The 19,001-nt window shown below is 42.5% G+C and overlaps 1 protein-coding gene across 2 annotated transcripts in view; it reads right to left on the bottom strand.

Annotated features, from left to right (window-relative positions):
- Window positions 1–18,520, bottom strand: part of DERA (deoxyribose-phosphate aldolase) — a 111,236-nt gene extending 92,716 nt beyond the window's left edge. For both annotated transcript variants that reach the window (XM_043881379.1, XM_043881380.1), the window contains exon 1: window positions 18,395–18,520. In XM_043881379.1, coding sequence (XP_043737314.1) covers window positions 18,395–18,425 — 31 coding nt within the window. In that variant the 5' untranslated portion in view covers window positions 18,426–18,520. The remainder of the gene's footprint in view (window positions 1–18,394) is intronic.
- Window positions 18,521–19,001: the final 481 nt, after the last annotated feature.

The raw sequence follows: 19,001 nt of genomic DNA, 5'->3' as shown, positions 1-19,001 counted from the left end.
GTGGGGAAAATGGTGAGGGTAGACCTGCTTGACGCAAAGTTGCCAAAAACCTTCAGTCTGTAAAAAGTACAACTTCTGCCAAGTACAATAAAGTGCAATAAAACAAGGCATTCCTATATTTCATTTTCCCTCTATTTCAGAAATGTCATTAGGAAGTATACCATTATACTCCTAAAAGATGGAGCTTCTCCATGCTCATAGACCACCAGGGCTCACATTCTGGACTTAGACTTAACATATGGACTTACATGATAATTGAAATCTCATTGTATCACGACGCTTTGCTTTGTATGATTAGGAGGAAAAAAAATCTAAGAAGAAGACAAAAGGTCCTTTACAGTTTCTTTGACACTCTACCCTATATTTCACCTTTATGAAACAGACTTACTTTATCAGCCTAAATCAAGCATTGGTTTTCAGCCTCTATCTACACCCTTTCCAGGCAAAGCAAGCTGGGAAGGTACATGGGCTTTTTGAATTTGGAAAGCACATGTTTTTTAGACAAATTAGCATCTTAAATAAATTTGCTAATTGACAAAATTTCCCATATTACAAGACATTTCCTTGCCAAGATCTTGATTTCACCACTATACCCTTTCATAAAGATATCCTATAAGGCTGACTAAACCACATTTGGTTTTAAGTATGTTCAAACACTTACTTAGCCTTTCAATTCAATGAACTTTGGGAAAACTTATCAGAGTTTCTCCAAACCCCTAAGTGTGCCCAGTGTTCAAAAGGAATCATTAGACCTCAGAGAAATTCATTAAGAAGCTGGAAAACTTTGGCCCCCTGTTGGGTAAAGATCCATCTCTCAGTCCTTTGAGAAGATCTGATCGATTGTTCTAGGAGCTAAGAGCCTCAGAGAAAACCTATTTAACTCTTTCCTCTCAATGAGAGATTGGATGACAGGCTTTCCTAAATTAAAATCTGAAAGTATCTCAAAAGGCCTTTGGCGTTTTTTTGAAATAGAAAACATTATTCACAAAGCTATACCTCTGCTGGATGTCATGCCAGTCACACAAGTTAGTCTGCAAGGATACTTAAATGCTAGAACAGATTTACACACAACTAATCCTATCAAAGTATAAGCATAATTTAAAGGCTACAGAACAGAACTTAAAACAGGAATAAAAACTACTTCATTTCAATTTAAACAAGTATGTTAAGCTCCCTTCCAAAAATAAAGAATAAATACGTTAATGGAACTCAACAGTTACTTAAAACCTATACTTATTTTTCCTGAAACCAATGCCCCCATTTCTCCTGCCCTGTCCTTCTGCTCTCATAACACACGTGCCACTTACTTGTGAACGTAAGGCAATACATGAGCTCACCCAGGAAGATTTACTTTTTCTTTTCTAATTTTTATTGGAGTAGAACTGCTTTGGGACTTCCCAGCTGGCTCAGTGGTAAAGCATTAGCCTGCCAATTCAGGAGACATGGGTTCGATCCTTGGGTCGGAAAGATCCCCTGGAGTAGAAAATAGCAACCCACTCCAATATTCTTGCCTGGAGAATCCCATGAAGGGAGGAGCCTGCAGGGCTACACTCCATGGGGTCGAAGAAGAGTCGGACACGACTTAGTGACTAAACAACATAGTTGCTTTACAATATTGTGCTAGTTTCTGCTGTCAGCAAAGTGAATCACACGTATACATATATCCCCTCTTTTTTGGATTTCCTTCCCATGGGGTCACTATAGGACTTCTCTGATAGCTCAGTTGGTAAAGAATCCACCTGCAATGCAGGAGACCCTGGTTCGATTCCTGGGTTGGGAAGATCCACTGGAGATGGGAGAGGCTACCCACTCTGGTATTCTTGGGTTTCCCTTGTGGCTCAGCTGGTAAAGAATCCATTTGCAATGTGGGAGACCTGGGTTGGATCCCTGGGTAGGGAGGGATCCCAACCCAGGTTGGGAAGATCCCCTGGAGAAGTGAAAGGCTATGCACTCCAGTATTCTGGCCTGGAGAATTCCATGGAGCGTATAGTCCATAGGGTTGCAGAGTCGGACACGACTGAGCACCTTTAACTTTTACTTTGGTCACACCAGAGTACTGAGTAGAGTTCCCCGTGCTATTCAGTAGGCTCTCATTTGTTACCTACTGTATACATAGTTGTGCATAGAAACATTTACTTTTATGTTTTGTCTCAAAGATAAGATGTAGTAAGTTATGAAGAACATGTTTTAAGAGGGGCGTAAACTTATTTCCTAAAGTTTGTGAGTTCATGTTATTCTTGACACTTCACCTTTCAGGCAAATACTTTTTAAATGTCCTAAGGAGAATCACCACAATTTTGCTATTAAACTTTGTGTATTTTGATCTTGAAACCAATATCCACTTTTACCAAAACAAAAACAGTAGATGAGCACTTGCAGCAGAAATCGAAGAGGAACTAAAGAGTCTCTTGATGAAAGTGAAAGAGGAGAGTGAAAAAGCTGGCTTAAAACTCAACATTCAAAAAACTAAGATCATGGTATCTGGTCCCATCACTTCATGGCAAATAGATGGGGAAACAATGGAAATAGCGACAGATTTTACTTTCTTGGGCTCGAAAATCACTGCAGATGGTGACTGCAGCCACGAAATTAAAAGACGCTTGCTCCTTGGAAGAAAAGCTATGACAAACCTAAACGGAATATTAAAAAGCAGAGACATTACTTTGCTGAAAAATGTTGATCTAGTCAAAGCTGTGGTTTTTCCGGTAGTCATGTACGGATGTGAGAGTCAGACCATAAAGACAGCTGAACACCAAAGAACTGATGCTTCTGAACTGTGGTGTTGGAGAAGACTCTTGAGAGTCCCTTGGTCTGCAAGGAGATCCAACCAATCAATCCTAAAAGAAATCAGTCCTCAACATTCACTGGAAAGACTGATGCTGAAGCTGAAGCTCCAATACTTTGGCCACCTGATGCAAAGAAATGACTCACTGGAAAAGATCCTGATGCTGGGAAAGACTGAAGGCAACAGGAGGAGGGAAAGACAAGAGGATGAGATGGTAGGATCACCGACTCAATGGACATGAGTTTGAGCAAGCTCTGGGAGTTGGTGATGGACAGGGAGGCCTGGGGTGCTGCAGTCCATGGGGTCACAAAGAGTCGGACATATTGACTGAGCGACTGAAGTAAACTAGACTGAACTAACTTGTCTGGGATTACTTGCCTAAAACAGTTACTGGATGGCATCAGTGATACTTAACCAATAAACACTTACTCTGTAGTCTGGTTATTTAACAATTTTCAAAGATGCTGATCACCCCCAAAAAAATTAGAAAAAAAAAAGAACCTGGGATGGATAAATTCCCTTCTTGGGGGAGGGAGGGGAAGCCTCCAAATGATAACTACCTTTAATGCATTTTCAAAGAAGAGAAGCAAGTCACTAGAAAGGACTTCCCAGGTGGTGCTAGTGGTAAAGAATCCGCCTGCCAAAGCAGGAGACGCAAGAGACAAGAGGTTGGGAAGATCCCCTGAGGCAGGAAATGGCACCCCACTCCAGTATTCTTGCCTGGAGAATCCCATGAACAGAGGAGCCTGGCTGCCTATAGTCCATGGAACCACAAAGAGCTGGCATTTTTGATTACATACCTTCTTTCAACATTAAACTCCAGCATACACTAGGCCTCCAGGCACCCTAGATTCTTTGAACTTCTCCCTCACAACCCCATGTTATACTCCAGTTGGCAATACTCTTGTTCACAACCAGTTATTCTTGAGCATTAAGGTCAAAACCTTTCAACATTTCTGTTACAGCTCTTGTAAAGAGAAGGGTAAGTAATCCTTACCATAGCTCACCACATCCCAGGCACCATGCCAGCTGCCCTACACATAATGCCTTATTTAATCTTCAGTCTGTGACCCAGCTTTTATTCACCACATATTTTTAGCTGTGAAAACTCAAAAATCATAGGTAGAAGAATCAGGACTCGAATCCCAGGCAGTCTGACTTCAAAGGCCAATGTCCTTCCAAAAAGAAGGCTATATAATTAAGTGGGTAACCATCCCAACATATGTATTTATTTGCAGAAAAATTTAACTTAAGTGGGTTACAACTACATACCCAAATTCTCAAACTGGGACGTCATCCTTTGTAAGTGAAGTGAATGAAGTTTTGAAAGAAAAATTGAAAAAAGAAACATTTATTGCATAGCTACTCTATGTACCATACATGCCTTATATCATCTTCTCAATATCCTCTGATTTACAGAAAATATCAAATGCTTTCCACAGCCCTACATACCAGGAATGCCTTTATCTGCATGTAATGCATATATCTACACACATGCAGAAGGAGCCTGGGATGTAGGTGTACCCTTAAACAGCAGGTGTCTAACACGTGCTAAAACACCCTGCCGGTAAGCAGGCAGGGCTGAAGCTGATGCCGCCTCCCAAACACACACACCAACCCCCACCATGTGATGAAACACAGTGACTGTCAACACTGCCTGGGAATCTCTGCTCAAAACGGAAGTCAGGCGGTGATTCCCACCTCCTGATGCATAATCAAAACTCTGCCTCCTGCAGCAGCGCCTGATCGCCTTCCACAATTTCTCCTCGGGAAGAAGTTATCTGATGGCACAGGATTTTGACAAGGGTGCTGCTTTTACCAGATGCTCTGGGACACATCACCAAAAACTTGAAATCACCCCTACTTTAAATAAGAAGGGATCTCTTGTGTCAACTCAGAAGTTCAGCTGAATCAGCTCTACAAGAGCATCTCCAAGGCCACGCTCGTCATTGGGAAACATCGGGGAAGTGGTCCCCCTTAGGGTGTACCCCCAGGAACACAGGCCCCCCACTGCCCGCATCAGAACCGGAAGCTCCTGAGGCAGTCACGTCACTGAGTCAGCTCTCCACAGGAGCTGGGTCCAAGTTTTACAAACAAGGCTGCTCCCCTCTGCAGGGGAGGATGTAACAGCTACGGAAGACTGGAAGCCTGAGTGATCTTCTGTAAGGTCAATTGTACCAAACACAAAGTGGACAGAAGTCAAAATGGCAGGAAACAGCAAGAAGGTTCCTCGCCAGCTACCCAATACTCCCTCTGGTTAAAAGTTTCCAACTGCACAACTAAAGGGTCACTCCTTGGTACTTATTAAAGTTACTTATTAAAGTTACCTTTCCTAGGGAAAAGGAACTCTCTACATCATTGATCACTCACTCACTGGTGAGGAGGGAATTTTCTGTTCTTATTCCAGACAACTTTTTTTTAAAAAAAAAGGAACACTTACTTTTGGCTGCAAAGGGTCTTGGTTGCAGTGTGCAGACTTAGCTGGCCCTGGCATGCAAGATCTTAGTTCCCCAACCAGGGATCAACCAGTTCCCCAAATTACAAGGTGGGTTTTTAATCACCGGACCACCAAGGAGATTTCCCAGACAGCTTTTAAACAAAGGGAGGGGTACCCTCCATATACTGCAGGGGTAAGAAAAACTTGCAGCAAGAGGCAGGTGCCCCAGAGTCAAAATTTCCCCTGCCTCATAAGGAACATCCCTAACATAAGCTGACTCTCGATTATCCAGAGGTTAAAGATCCAGGATCCAACCCTGGATTGGACGGACCAATGCTGAAGTGGAAGATCCAGTTTTTTGTTGTTCAGTCACTCAGTCATGTATGACTCTTCGGGACTCCATGACTGCAGCACACCAGGCTTCACTGTGCTTCACCATCTCCCAGACCTTGATCAAACTCACGCCCATCGAGTCGGTGATGCCATCCCACCATCTCATTCTCTGCTGTTCCCTTCTCCTCCTGCCTTTAATCTTTCCCAGGGTCTTTACTCTGGCCAGTACTCTGATGCCAGAAGCCAAGTCATTAGAAAAGACCCTGATGCTGGGAAAGACTGAGCGCAGAACAAGAAGGTAGAAGGGGATGACAGAGGATGAGACGGTTGGATGGCATTGCCAACTCAATGGACATGAGTTTGAACAAACTCCGGGAGATAGTGAAGGACAGGGAAGCCTGGCATGCTGCAGTTCATGGGGTTGCAAAGAGTCAGACACAACTGAGTAACTGAACAACAACAAGTAATATGAGGGATGTAGAGACCTAACAAACATAGATATTAATAAAGCATCACAACAAGGAATTCTCTGGTAATTCAGTGGTTAGGACTCTGAGCTTCCACTGTAGTGGGTGGGGATTCAGTCCCTGGTCAAGGAACTAGGATACCACAAGCCATGAGGCATGGCCAAAAATTATAATAATAAAGCATCACTACAAAATGCAAACACAAGACAGAAATCAGTCGGTGCCATAAGAGAAGGCAAAGGGCTTTGGGAGATGAGTGGAAAACAGCAAAGGAAATGAAGCAAGCCTTTAGAGGAGGAGGTGAAGTAATAATGAAAGCCATATTTTCAGAAGATCACTGGAATAAGGGCTACCACTCATCAAGTTAAGGGTGATTTAACTATATTCTCTTTGAATATTCATACTAATTCTGCCACAAAGGCATTTGGTCCATTCTATAGAAGAGGAAACTGAAAAAGTGTAAAGAGTATAGTAATGATTACTTCCTGAAGAGTCAACACTTTTTGCAAAAGGAAAATAAGGGAAAATAAGCCACCAGGGAAGCTGAAGCTCAGAGATTAAATTACTTGTCCAAGGTCACACAGCACATGTCAGGACTAAGATTTAAACAGGTCTCTATGATTCCAAACTCAAAGTTATTTCTAGGATGCTGTATATAGAATCTTTAGAGCATAAAGTATATTTACTTAATTCAACTATTGGCATGAAATTTTAACAGATGTAGGGTTTCCCTGGTGGCTCAGATGGAAAGCATCTGCCTGCAATTCAGGAGACCTCGGTTCAATTCCTGGGTCAGGAAGATCCCCTGGAGAAGGAAATGGCAACCCACTCTAGTACTTTTGCCTGGAAAATTCAATGGACGGAGGAGCCTGGTAGGCTACAGTCCATGGGGTCGCAGAGAGTCGGACACGACTGAGCAACTTCACTTTCACTTTAACAGATGTTAACAGACATTCTTATTTCCAGTCTTGAAAGAATTACTGGTTGGTAAACTTATTTACCACCTCCTGATTGCCCCACTGGGTTTCCCTGGTGGTGAAGAATCCACTGTCAATGCAGGAGACTCGAGTTCAATCCCTAGGTTGGGAGAATCCCCTGGAGAAGGAAATGGCAACCCACTCCAGTATTATTGCCTGGGAAATCTCATGGACAGAGGAGCCTGGCAGGTTACAGTCCATGGGGTTGCAGACAGTCAGAAACAACTTAGCGACTAAACAACAACAAACAAAAAACCACCACATATGCATACTCTCCCCATTATCAATGTCCCCCCCCCCCAGCGGCACAATCGCTACAATAGATAAATGTACACTGTCACGCATCCTTTTCACCAACTTGTAAAGTACAAGCCAGGGCACTGGAGTCCCCTTCCAAGGTCGCATAGCCAGATGCTGCCAGAGTAAGGACCAAAATGCCTGGGTCCCAATTTTGTGTGCTTTCCAGAAAAACCACAATGCATAAACCTGGTGAAGCATACACAGCCAAGCACAGATCCCGGGACAGTCACTGTGTAGGATGCCTGAGGTTACTGTACTGAGGGCTTGTAAAAGTACTACTTTCAGCGTCAAAACAATTGCCCTGTCTTTCAGAAGCAAAGAGAACTCTGCTTTGTTTCTAAGACATCTTCCATATCAGTACCAATGCTTATTGCTTGGACTCTGCATTTTAAACACTAACTTCCCCAACTTCTCTATTTTATGTGATGACTAGTGTAATAGTATAACCAGTCAATCACTATTCCTCTGCAGACTGAAACTGTGACTTTTTCTTCCTGGAGCCAGATCCATGAGGTGTTGCCACTGATAAAAACCCATGCGAGATCTTCATTTGTCTCACCCAAGAGATTTCCCACAGTACTTTTAAATGATTACCCAAAGGTCAGTTATAAATACCATGTTGACGGGTTCCTGATTTGAAACAGGGCAATTGCACATCCCAAGGATGAGCCAAGTCTGCTTTCCTTGGCCAGAGTGAAGCTTTACGCTTTCCCACTGACGTTTTAAAGTTTGATGAAGAGGTTTCTCAAGGGCAGGGCATCCCAACTTCTATGGCCCTGGTCTCTTTCACAAAGACACGATAATGCTGAATACATACTAGGTACTCTACGTATTTGTGCTGGATGGAAGGATTTGAGAGTATAGTAATGATTACTTCCTGAAGAGTCAACACTTTTTGCAAAAGGAAAATAAACTCTGCTTATAAAGACACAGAAGACTGAAATATGTTGTTTTCTTTCTAAAAAATTATCAGATGCACTTAAGTTTCTCCTTAAATACTGAAGAAAATAAAACAATTTCCCCTCAAAAATGCCAAAATACACAGAACTGGAGCTACTTTGCCACATACAAGTGTAAAGAGGATTGTCCCCTTCTTCCCTGAGTCTGCAATACAAACTCAATTAGTAATCTCCAATAAAATACGAATATGTTCGTTTTCCCACCAGAAAATTAACTAAATTACTCTTTGTGGTAGACAACATTGCGTCTTTGGGTATTAGATCTTCAGGGTCTGTCCCCTCCAGTCTCTGAGATCACTGAGAAGATGCTCTCAGGTCAGTTTCCTAAATCATCACAAAGACCACTGTTTGATCACATTTTTCTATTAGCCAGTGGCATTATTTGAATAAAATGTGCTCCATTTCAGATATCATGCACTTTTCAGATAAAGACACCCACTTAACTGTCCTATACTCCTGATGCTTCCAACACTGCCTTCACAATATGCTTTAGACATCATGCAACATATTTCGACTAGAAAATAAAAGGATAAATTCTCCCCAAATTTGCTTACAGAAACTTAGCTAACCAAAGATTTTAAAAAAAAAAAAAAGGAAAAAACTATGACATATAAAGACATTAATACCAAGGCAAAAGTGACAGAAAAAGGATTTATCAAAAAATAATCTAGTCATCCCTTGGTATCCACAGGATTGGTTCTGGGAGTCTTGTGGATATCAAAATCTGTGAATGCTCAAACATCCTACAGAAAACGGTACGGTACCATCAGCCCTTCACAGATGTAGAACCTGCAGATACAGGCCAACTGAACAGTCACTGAAGGTTCTCTGAAACTCCAATTAATCTGGGTCACTCTGGCTTACTGCAGGGTTCTGAATCTGCAGCGTTCCTAAGAACCTTCTGGGGAGCTTGTGAAAATGCAAGTTCCTGGGTTTCTCCTCTCCTATGGATAGTTAAAACTACTGTGGAGGTCAGGAATCTGCCTCTTTTAAACTTGTTTTATATTGGAGGGTTGTTGTTTAGCCACCAAGTCTGACTCTTTGAAACCCCATGGACCAGTTTCCTCTGTTCATGGGATTTCCCAGCCAAGAATACTGGAATGGGTTGCCATTTCCTTCTCCAGGGGATCTTTCTGACCCAGGGATCAAACCTGCATCTCCTGCATTGGCAGGCAGATCCTTTACTACTGAGCCACTATGGAAGCCCGTATTGGGGTACAGCCAATAAACAATATTGTGAGTTTTAGGTGAACAGCAAAGCAACTCAGCCATACATATGCATATATCCATTCTTCCCCTGAACTCCCCTCCGGGCTGCCACGTAACACTAAGCAGAGTTCCCTCTGCTATAAAGTAGGTCCTCGTCGGTTAACCATTTTAAATACAGGAGTGTGTACATATCCATCCCCAGCTCCCTAACTATCCCTTCCCCCCAGCAACGGTAAATTCATTCTCTAAGTCTGTGAGTCTGTTTTATAAGTTCCTTTGTATCATTTCCTTTCAGATTCTGCATTTAAGGGAGCTCATACAATATTTTCCCTTCTCTGTCTGACTAACAGGGGAGGGAGGTAATGCTGTGTATTGGAATAAATCAGCAAAGAGAGAGAGCCTCATGTCCAGAACCACCTGCGAAGGCCATGTGCCTACAGGTTTAACTTCCTCAGTTCTCCATTTACTCCTCTATAACACAGGGATGTTAAACCGATACCTAAGATGCCTTCCTGCTAGGAAACTGGGACATGTTTAAAATCAAAAGTAGCCTTATAAACGTGGACACTGTTTATTTTCCTAGAAAAGTGTTTGACTATTCCCAAGTAATGTTTATACATAGATCTTTACATCAGAGATAAACAGCCTCTCCACCTGAAACATGCCAGACACTGAATGAAATCACACACTTACACACACACACACACACACACCCTCTACCTTGTGGCCATGGGGCAAGAGTTGGGTCCACTAGGTGTTCAGTTGAAAAGCTTATCTGAACCTAGATTACAAGAGCAGTTAATTTGGATTATTTCCGCCAGCATTAAAGGCCACAATCCCGACATTATTAACCACAGTCCAAGAGAACCAAGGCACCAGCTAAGTGGCACCTTTTTAGGAAGGAACTACCGGAGGTTGCTCTTATCTCAGACTCTGCTTTAGGGCAGGAAGGCCCGACTCTACAAAGAGAGTCAGAACTCACAGCCTGGAGTGTCTCCACATTTTCAAAAACTCTGTATAGTTTGCTGGAATGGAGATGAAACATTTATCCTTCTCGTGCGACCACTCTGGTTTCCAGGGAGCTGCCTGTGAACGGCAGAGGCGGGCGGAGGAGAGATACAACTGCAGACACACACACGACACACACCAAAGTTAACCGGAAAATTTCAAAGTGCCTTTTCATGCCTTTAACTCAAAGATGAACACATTTCAAGGTGACCCAATCCTCCAGTGACAGGCAGTGTTTTAAAAGCGCCGACGCTCTCCACTTAAACAATTTCTAGTGACACGTCTAAACCGCATCCTCCGGGGCTCTCTGCGCTGTCTCGCTGACTAGCCTTTCTTTCCTGGCAGAAGCATCCCGTTTCACATGAGCGCTTGAAGTCTGTCTTCCCTTCTAACAATTAAATTCCACAGAGCTCAGATGCTTTATTTTTTTAACTTAGCAGGCACCATGCAGGACTGTTAATTATTTAATTATACCACAAACACAAATGATTCCTTTATACTGCTATTTCCTAAAATCATGCATCACACGTGCTTCCTCAGTTGTGTCTGACTCTTTGGGACCCCCTGGACTGCAGCCCACCAGGTTCCTCTGTCCATGAGATTTTTCAGGCCAGAATCCTGGAGTGGGTTGCCATTTCCTCCTCCAGGGGATCTTTCCAATCCAGGTATCGAACCCACGTGTTCTGCGTCACTTACATTGGCAGGCAGATTCTTTACCACTGAGCCACGTGGGAAGCCATTTATCAAAATAGTATCAGAATAATAAAAGATAGCCTTATCACTTGTGCTTATAAGCAAAGGGTAAAAGACTTCTAATATAAAATCAAAGTTCAGGATCAGAAAAGGCGGTCCCATTTAAAACCTAAAAGTATGGAAATTCTCCGGTGGTACAGTGGGTAACACTACAAGCTCCCAATGAAGGGGATCTGAGTTGGATCCCTGGTCGGGGAACTAGATTCCACATCCCACAACCCTGAGTCGAAACTAAGACCCAGTACAGCCTAAACAAATAAATAAAATATTTTTTAAAAAACCTAAACGTGTACATGATTATATATTGACTCTGTTTATGAATTTCATACACAGATTATGAAGGACTTTTTTCTTCTTTCTTCACTAAAATATTATGGTTAGTCATTACAGAATGAGAAGATTGCACTAGAAATCTGAAAATTGGGTTCCTATAGTTAATGCAACATGCCAGGCTGTTGTGGGTCAGTTCCTTACTCCCTGTCAAAAACATCCTTTCCAAAAATCTGCCCTGGACTACCTGTAAATTCCTCTGTAACTTTCCAATTTGATTACTTCTATATGGCATGAGTTTGAACAAACTCCAGGAGATGGTGAAGGACAGGACAGCCTGAGGTGCTGCAGACCACAGGGTCGCAAAGAGTCAGACACAACTGAGCGACTAAACAATAACAACAACAATATGGCCACCTGTATCATCCTGTGATAACTTTTTATACAAGACAGTCCCCCCTTAGTTGACTGTGAGCTTCAGGAAAGCAGAGACCAGGCTATGCTCACTTTGGCATCCCAGCCATTATCATGAGCAACAAGGAACAAGTGCCAGGAACAGCAGGAACTCTACTTCGCTCTTTTTTTTTCTTTTTTAATGTGTGTAAGTTTATAATACATAAGAATAAATTTTTTTTAATGTGTTCTGGTCCCTGTCCTCTCCTAACAATTGTCCTAAACCTTACCCCCACCCTGGGAAGCAGGGGAGTCATTGAGCCAGAGAAGCACAGACCTGCCGGGGGGAATCGATGTGGGCAGCAGGTGATGCAGTAGTTGCAGTATAGGCTGGATGCGGGTGCCCAGCGCAGGGGGTCAGAACTCGAGAAAGTCAAGAATGTCTACTGGGCACGGAGCATGTACAACCCAGCATGTGAAGGGTTTCAAACATGCAAAGGAAGAAAAACTGAATAAATCTGTGATGCTGGTCTGGAATTGGAAGAATTGGTGTGAATTCATGGTTTTCACCATATAGAGAGATATAGATAGATGATAAGTAGGTAGTTATAGAAGTAAATGTGTGTGTGTGTGTGTACAAAGTCTAACTCTACCAATGAGGGGCTTAGGAGCAGGAACACACAAGTCTCCATACCTACTGCCCAGATCATGGCTTCTAAATACCATTATCCACTGAAAAAAACATTCCTTGGAGCAAGAGCTGACTCTAGTGCTGAGACAGGGAAAGTATTGAAAGTAAAAGTGTAGTCACTCAGTAGTGTCTGACTGTTTGCAACCCCATGAACTGTATGTAGCCCACCAGGCTCCTCTGTCCACATAATCTCCAGGCAAGAATACTGGAGTGGGTTGGCATGCCCTTCTCCGGGCAATCTTGCCGACCCAGGGATTGAACCCGGGCATCCCACATTTCAGGCAGATTCTTTACCATCTGAGTCACCAGGGGACGTATTGGGTTGGCCAAAGCGTTCATTTGGGCTTTCCCATAAGATGTTATGGAAAAATCGGAACAAATTTTTTAGCCAATCCAATATAAGAGAAGCCTGGAACACCTTATTAAGCCAAAAAAGAATGAAGTAAACAATGAGACATGTTAAAAAGAGAGAGGAGCTAGGATGAAGAGAATCCCATTAGCAAAACCTCAACAACTTCAATATTAAATAATAATAGTAAAAACTACAACCCATCTGAAAAAAATAGGAAACCTCAAATGTATAGTAATAAAAACAAACATAAATAAATGGAAAATTTGCAGAGAACCAGGGTACTTAAATAGCTTCAAAGTACCACAACACAAAAGACACATGAATTACAAAGGTTAAAAAAGTAACTTTACAGTGGGGAAGCCTAGGAGACAACACCTTAATCGAATGATCAAAATGAACAGAAATAGTGAGACAAATCAATATCATGGGCTACTTAATAGGATGCAATGAGAAGCACACAGCATCATTGCTGTGAAATTCCTGCCAAGGATACATAATCTAAATCTAACCACAAACATGGCAAACAGAAACAGAGGAACATTCTGTTAAACTACTGGCCTCTGTGCTGCAAAAGTCAACAAAACACTAAGCAATCATTTCAGCCTGAAGACAATTAAAGAGACATGACGATTCAAGGCAACACATGATTCTGAAATGAATTTTTTTTGAACTAAACAAATATTATTTGGACAACTGGCTAAACATGAAGTTGTGGGTTGGATGATAATACTAAATTCAGGTTAAAATTTTCAATTTGAGGACCACAGTGTCGTTGCAGTCTTTGAGGAAATAGCCCTTGCTGTTGTTGCTATTGGTCAGTCACTCAGTTGTGTCCTACTCTTTGCGATCCCATAAACTTAAACTTAAACTGCGATCCCATAAGCAGCACTCCAGGCTTTCCTGTCCTTCACTGTCTCCCGGAGTTTGCTCAAACTCATGTCCATTGAGTTGATGATGCCATCCAATCATCTCATCCTCTGTTACCCCCTTCTCCTCAGCCCTCAATCTTTCCCAGCACCACGGTCTTTTCCAATCAATTGGCTCTTCACATCAGGTGGCCAAAGTACTGGAACATCAGTTTTAGCATCAGTCCTTCCAATGAATATTCAAGGTTGATTTTCTTTAGGATTGACTGGTTTGATCTCCTTGAAGTTCAAGGGGCTCTCAAGAGTCTTCTCTGTTATGGTAACTCATTTAAGGTACAGGTTAGGCATAACTATCTAAAATAAAATAAATGGAAAGTAACAGCGTATCACATTTGCACTTATTTTAACTGCAGCTTGGTTCGATGCAGCTAGCCATCAGACCTAGTTCTGTGAAGGTAGGGACTCCCCTTGTCCATGTTGTATCCCTAGAGCCCAGGTAATGTCAACCAGTTCACAACTGCTACTCAAGAACAACTTTTGAATGAATAAATGTATTTCGTAAAGTACAAAATTCCATCTTGCTTCTTGGTTTAGCAATTAATCCAAAGCTGATCTCCTTTAACTATATTTTAAGCAAATAAATTGCCCTGTCTGTTCTACTTTAATTACAAAAAATGCTTCTACAGAGCAAAACAGATTCCTCAGTAATCATGGCTCCTGATCATTCCAATTGTAAATATATGCCTAAAACAATTTCTTTTTACTGCAAAACAAAAAATTCATAGAATTGTCCCCAACCCGTCTCAACTAAAAATCAGTTTTCAATGAGTTTTTTCTTTTTTTTTTTTTCTGTTTTTCAGAAATCTTTGAAAATTTCCTTTTTGCATACAAGAGCTTGGCTTCCCCGATAGGTCAGCAGGTAAAGTCTTCCTGCAATGCAGGAGATGCAGGTCCGATCCCTGGGTTGGGAAGATCCCCTGGAGAAGGGAATGGCAATCCACTCCAGTACTCTTGCCTGGAGAATCCCATGGACAGAGGAGCCTGGCAAGCTATTGTCCACAGGGTTGCAAAGAGCTGGACATGATTCAGCATGCAAGCACACACACAAGAGCTTGCAGATATACCAGCAGACACAGAGCAGAGAAATCCTCAGAGGTCACCTAATACAACACCCCCACTGTCCAGATACCCCCAAAGAATATCACATTTGAAAGGAAGCCACACTGCCAATATCCTTCATAAGCCTCTTGAGATCTCTTTAAAGACAGAAGTAACAAAACTGAATTTTAATGATATTCAGAAAAGAGAAAGAAGGTAGAACATCACTCAAACTTCCACGTGGCTCTAGAGGTAAAGAACCCACCTGCCAACGCAGGAGACGCTGGAGACATGGGTTGATCCCTGGGTCAGGAGGATCCCCTGGAGGAGGGCATGGCAGCCTACTCCAGTATTCTTGCCTGGAGAATCCCATGGACAGAGGAACCTTGTGGGCTACAGTTCATGGAGTTGCAAAGAGTTGGAGATGACTTAGCAACTAAAGAATAACAACAAAGGGCCAAAGGTGCACCACAGAACTATAAAGATTATAGTTAGATAGATTATATCTTTTTCTTTGAGCAGTGTTGGCTGTAAGTGGGTAGTTGACAGCTGTGTCTTCCTATGGAGAAGGCTTGACTAGTTTGGAATCAGAAGGAAAAAGAACCCTAGAGCTGGTCTAGCTTTTGAGTAGCTTGTGGCTTTGGACAAGGTGCTTGCTTTCTTAAGAGTGTGGCTCCTGGACCTACAGCATTAACATTAGGTGACAGCTCATTAGAAATACAAATTGAGATCTCAATGAATCAGAAGCTCTGGACATGGGACCCAACCATTCCAGTGGTTCTGAAATGCACTCAGGTTTGAGAGCCATAGGCCAATCTACAATCTAATTATAATCAAGGTGTGAAGTGAAAGTCACGCAGTCGTGTCCAACTCTTTCCAACCCCCTGGACTATACAGTCCATGGAATTCTCCAGCCTAGAATACTGGAGTGCATAGCCTTTCCCTTCTCCAGGGGATCTTCCCAACCCAGGGATCGAACCCAGGTCTCCCACATTGCAGGCAGGTTCTTTACCAGCTGAGCCACAAAGGAAGCCCAAGAACACTCAAGTAAGCAGCCTATCCCTTCCCCAACAGATCTTCCCAACCCAATAAAGGATTAAAAGTTCATTTATTTTAAAAAGTTAGTGTTTATTTCAAAAGACTAAGGCACTAAGTAATATACTGCATAAATTAATACTGAATTATTTTTTCCCACTACATAAATATTTCAAATAACTTATTTTAGCATTTTAGGCTAAATCTCTGTCTGGATTAATGATTAATACCAGTGAAGGAAAAACACCCAAGAAATATATTTGATGTTATTTAAACAAAGAGAATAAAACAAAACTATGATCATTTAAATAGCTGCATAAAAATTACATGTACTATTATTCTACATAGCAATTGGTTTTTGTCTACAAAAACCAATTTTTCTATAGTTTCTACATAGCAATTGTTTTTCTTTTGTCTATACTGCTATTTTTCAACGAACAAATGAACATGATTCTAATTCTTGCAAATAAAATTAAAATATTCTATGTCAATTATAGCTCAAGAAAAAAAAGCAAAAAATGGTTTAATTGTGCTTCTTGAAAGAAAAACTTCTACATTTTGGTGAAACAAGAGTGCATCAAATGGTAAACAGAGTCACAGCCATACCCTGAAGATAGCAAGGTGACTAAGGCCTATGCCCATTCTTATTCTCCATCCATCATCTTTCTGGATCTTCCAATCTAGGAAACTCCTTTTTTTTTTTACTAAAGTCCACATTTCAAAGATACAACTAGAGTTTAAAATATAACCTACTAAAGGGCAGTGAGTAAAGGTGACTCAACGTGGTGAGGAAATCACCTGCCTTCATAAAGACAAGCTTCTACCGTTTGACAAAAGTTCTGGACCACCTCATGAAGTCCAGGCTGTTTTAATGAGAACACTTTTAGAGGGAAAAAAAAAAATACCTATATGTATTATATAAATTTATAGCTAATTTTCTCAAAATTGGCCCCTAAAAATAGAATTCTCCTTATACTATTGTATACTTACTTGGCACATTGTGAGTACGATTACATACTATTTGTGAACCCACTCCAGTGTTCTTGCCTGGAGAATCCCAGGGACGGGGGAGCCTGGTGGGCTGCCGTCTATGGGGTCGCACAGAGTCGGACACGACTGAAGCGACGCAGCAGCGGCAGCAGCAGTAAACTATTATATACGTTATACTTATATACGTTATACTTACTATATATATGGTGTATAATCGTTTACTAGGTACTCACAAATAGTGTGTGTGTGTGTGTGTTAGTCACTCAGTCGTTTCCTACTCTTTGCAACCCCATGGACTGTAGCCCACCAGGCTCCTCTGTCCACGGAATTCTCCAGGCCAAGAACACTGGAGAGGTTCGCCATTTCCTTCTCCACACAAATAGTACATAATAGTAAGTATATGGTATATAATAGTATACTAGGTGCTCACAATGTATCAGTTAAACCCTCTCCTTTAATCTCCAAACAAGTGCTACTATTATAACCATTTAACAGATTAAGAAATTGAAGCACAGTTATTTGCCCAAAGTCACACAGCTAAAGTGAAGATTCAGAATACAGATAAGCAAGCTATCATACTTAAACTAAGATCCCTAAACTTTGGCTCCATCACGGTTTTGCTGTCTGAATTACAAATTATTCACATTCAGGAAAATCAAAACTAAGTTTTCTTGCCAGAAATATTTGATAATATCAATGAAATGAAATAAATGGCAAAATAATTCAAGCATTTTTAGAAATCATTGTACCTATAAAATCATACAATTTCTATTAAATTATATAATCCAGGGACGGACTATATAGTGCCAGGTGGCGCTAGTGGTAAAGAACCGCCTCACAATGCAAGAAAACACTAGAGACGCAGGTTCGATCCCTGGGTCGGGAAGATCTCCGGGAGGAGGCAATAGCAACCCACTCCAGTCCTCTTGTCTGGAGAATCCCATGGACACAGGAACCTACAATCAGTAGTGTCACAGAGTCGGACACGACTGAAGTGACTTAGCATACAGCACATAGTCCAGAGACTTGACAACTTTTTCAATAGTACGACCGCTCTGGACATAGAGCTGTGCCAACAATAACCCACGGAAAACCAGCATTAAATAGCGCAAGGTAATTCTATTAAGAATATGGAACCGAGGTTTTCATCTGGTTTGTTTGCGGGTCTTTGGGTTTTTTGGTTACTGTTGCTGTTCTTTGCAACCAGGTGAACGAATGAGCTGAAAGATCAAAGTCGAATCTCTTCCGATTACTTCCTCCGCTTATAAATATAAGGTTCGTGAGTCAAGACTTGCAGGGTCCACGTGCCCAAGGGTTGAATCTCCTGGGTTGCTGCCCCCGCGCCTGCGCCACCCGACCGGTCTAGCACGCGCCTCGGGGACCCCTGGCCAGGGCACCGGGCGCCGCAAGGCTGGAGGAAGCAAGGGATCGAGAGCAATGGAGAGGAGAGGGAGCGATTGCGGGCCCTTACCGAGCTCCGTGCCCTGCTGGTGCGCCGACATGTCTGGGAAGCCCAAGCACAGCTGGCCCCGGGAGCCCGCCTCTGCACCGCCCTTCCTCCTTCCTCCAGCTCCTGCTTCGCCCCACCCCTGCTTCGCCAGGCCACGCCCCTCTTCCGCCAGGTCACGCCCATCTGGGGGCGGAACCATTGAACAGCCCCGGATGGCTGGAACCTGACCCCTCGGACTGAAGAGGAAGTCGCATCACCTAGCCTCCTCGGTCCTCTCCGCCAGGCGCGAAACTCCCGTATTAATTTCCGCAAATCATGCTGCGAGAACTCGTCGTCAAATACTTCAGTTACCGACTGCAGTAAACAAAAAGCATTTTGAAACTTTTCCCGGGTTACAAAACAAGACGGGAGAAGCTCCTCCCAGTTACTGTTGGCAGAGCTCTGCAGCCCCACACCTGAAAGGGCATCGGTGGTCCCCGAGCTTTTTAAGGGCGACCAACCTGCACGCCGGAGTCCCAAGTCCTGTGACTTCTAACCTAGGCTTCCTGAAGAGAAGCAGCTCTGTGGCCTGAAAAACCAGGGGGCTTAAGAATGGGAAGACCTGGGGTCTCAGCTTTGCTCTGAAAGC

The sequence above is a fragment of the Cervus elaphus genome, chromosome 22, assembly GCF_910594005.1.
Source record: "Cervus elaphus chromosome 22, mCerEla1.1, whole genome shotgun sequence".
In the NCBI taxonomy this organism is placed as follows: Eukaryota; Metazoa; Chordata; class Mammalia; order Artiodactyla; family Cervidae; genus Cervus; species Cervus elaphus.
This window is presented reverse-complemented; position numbering and strand designations above follow the sequence as displayed.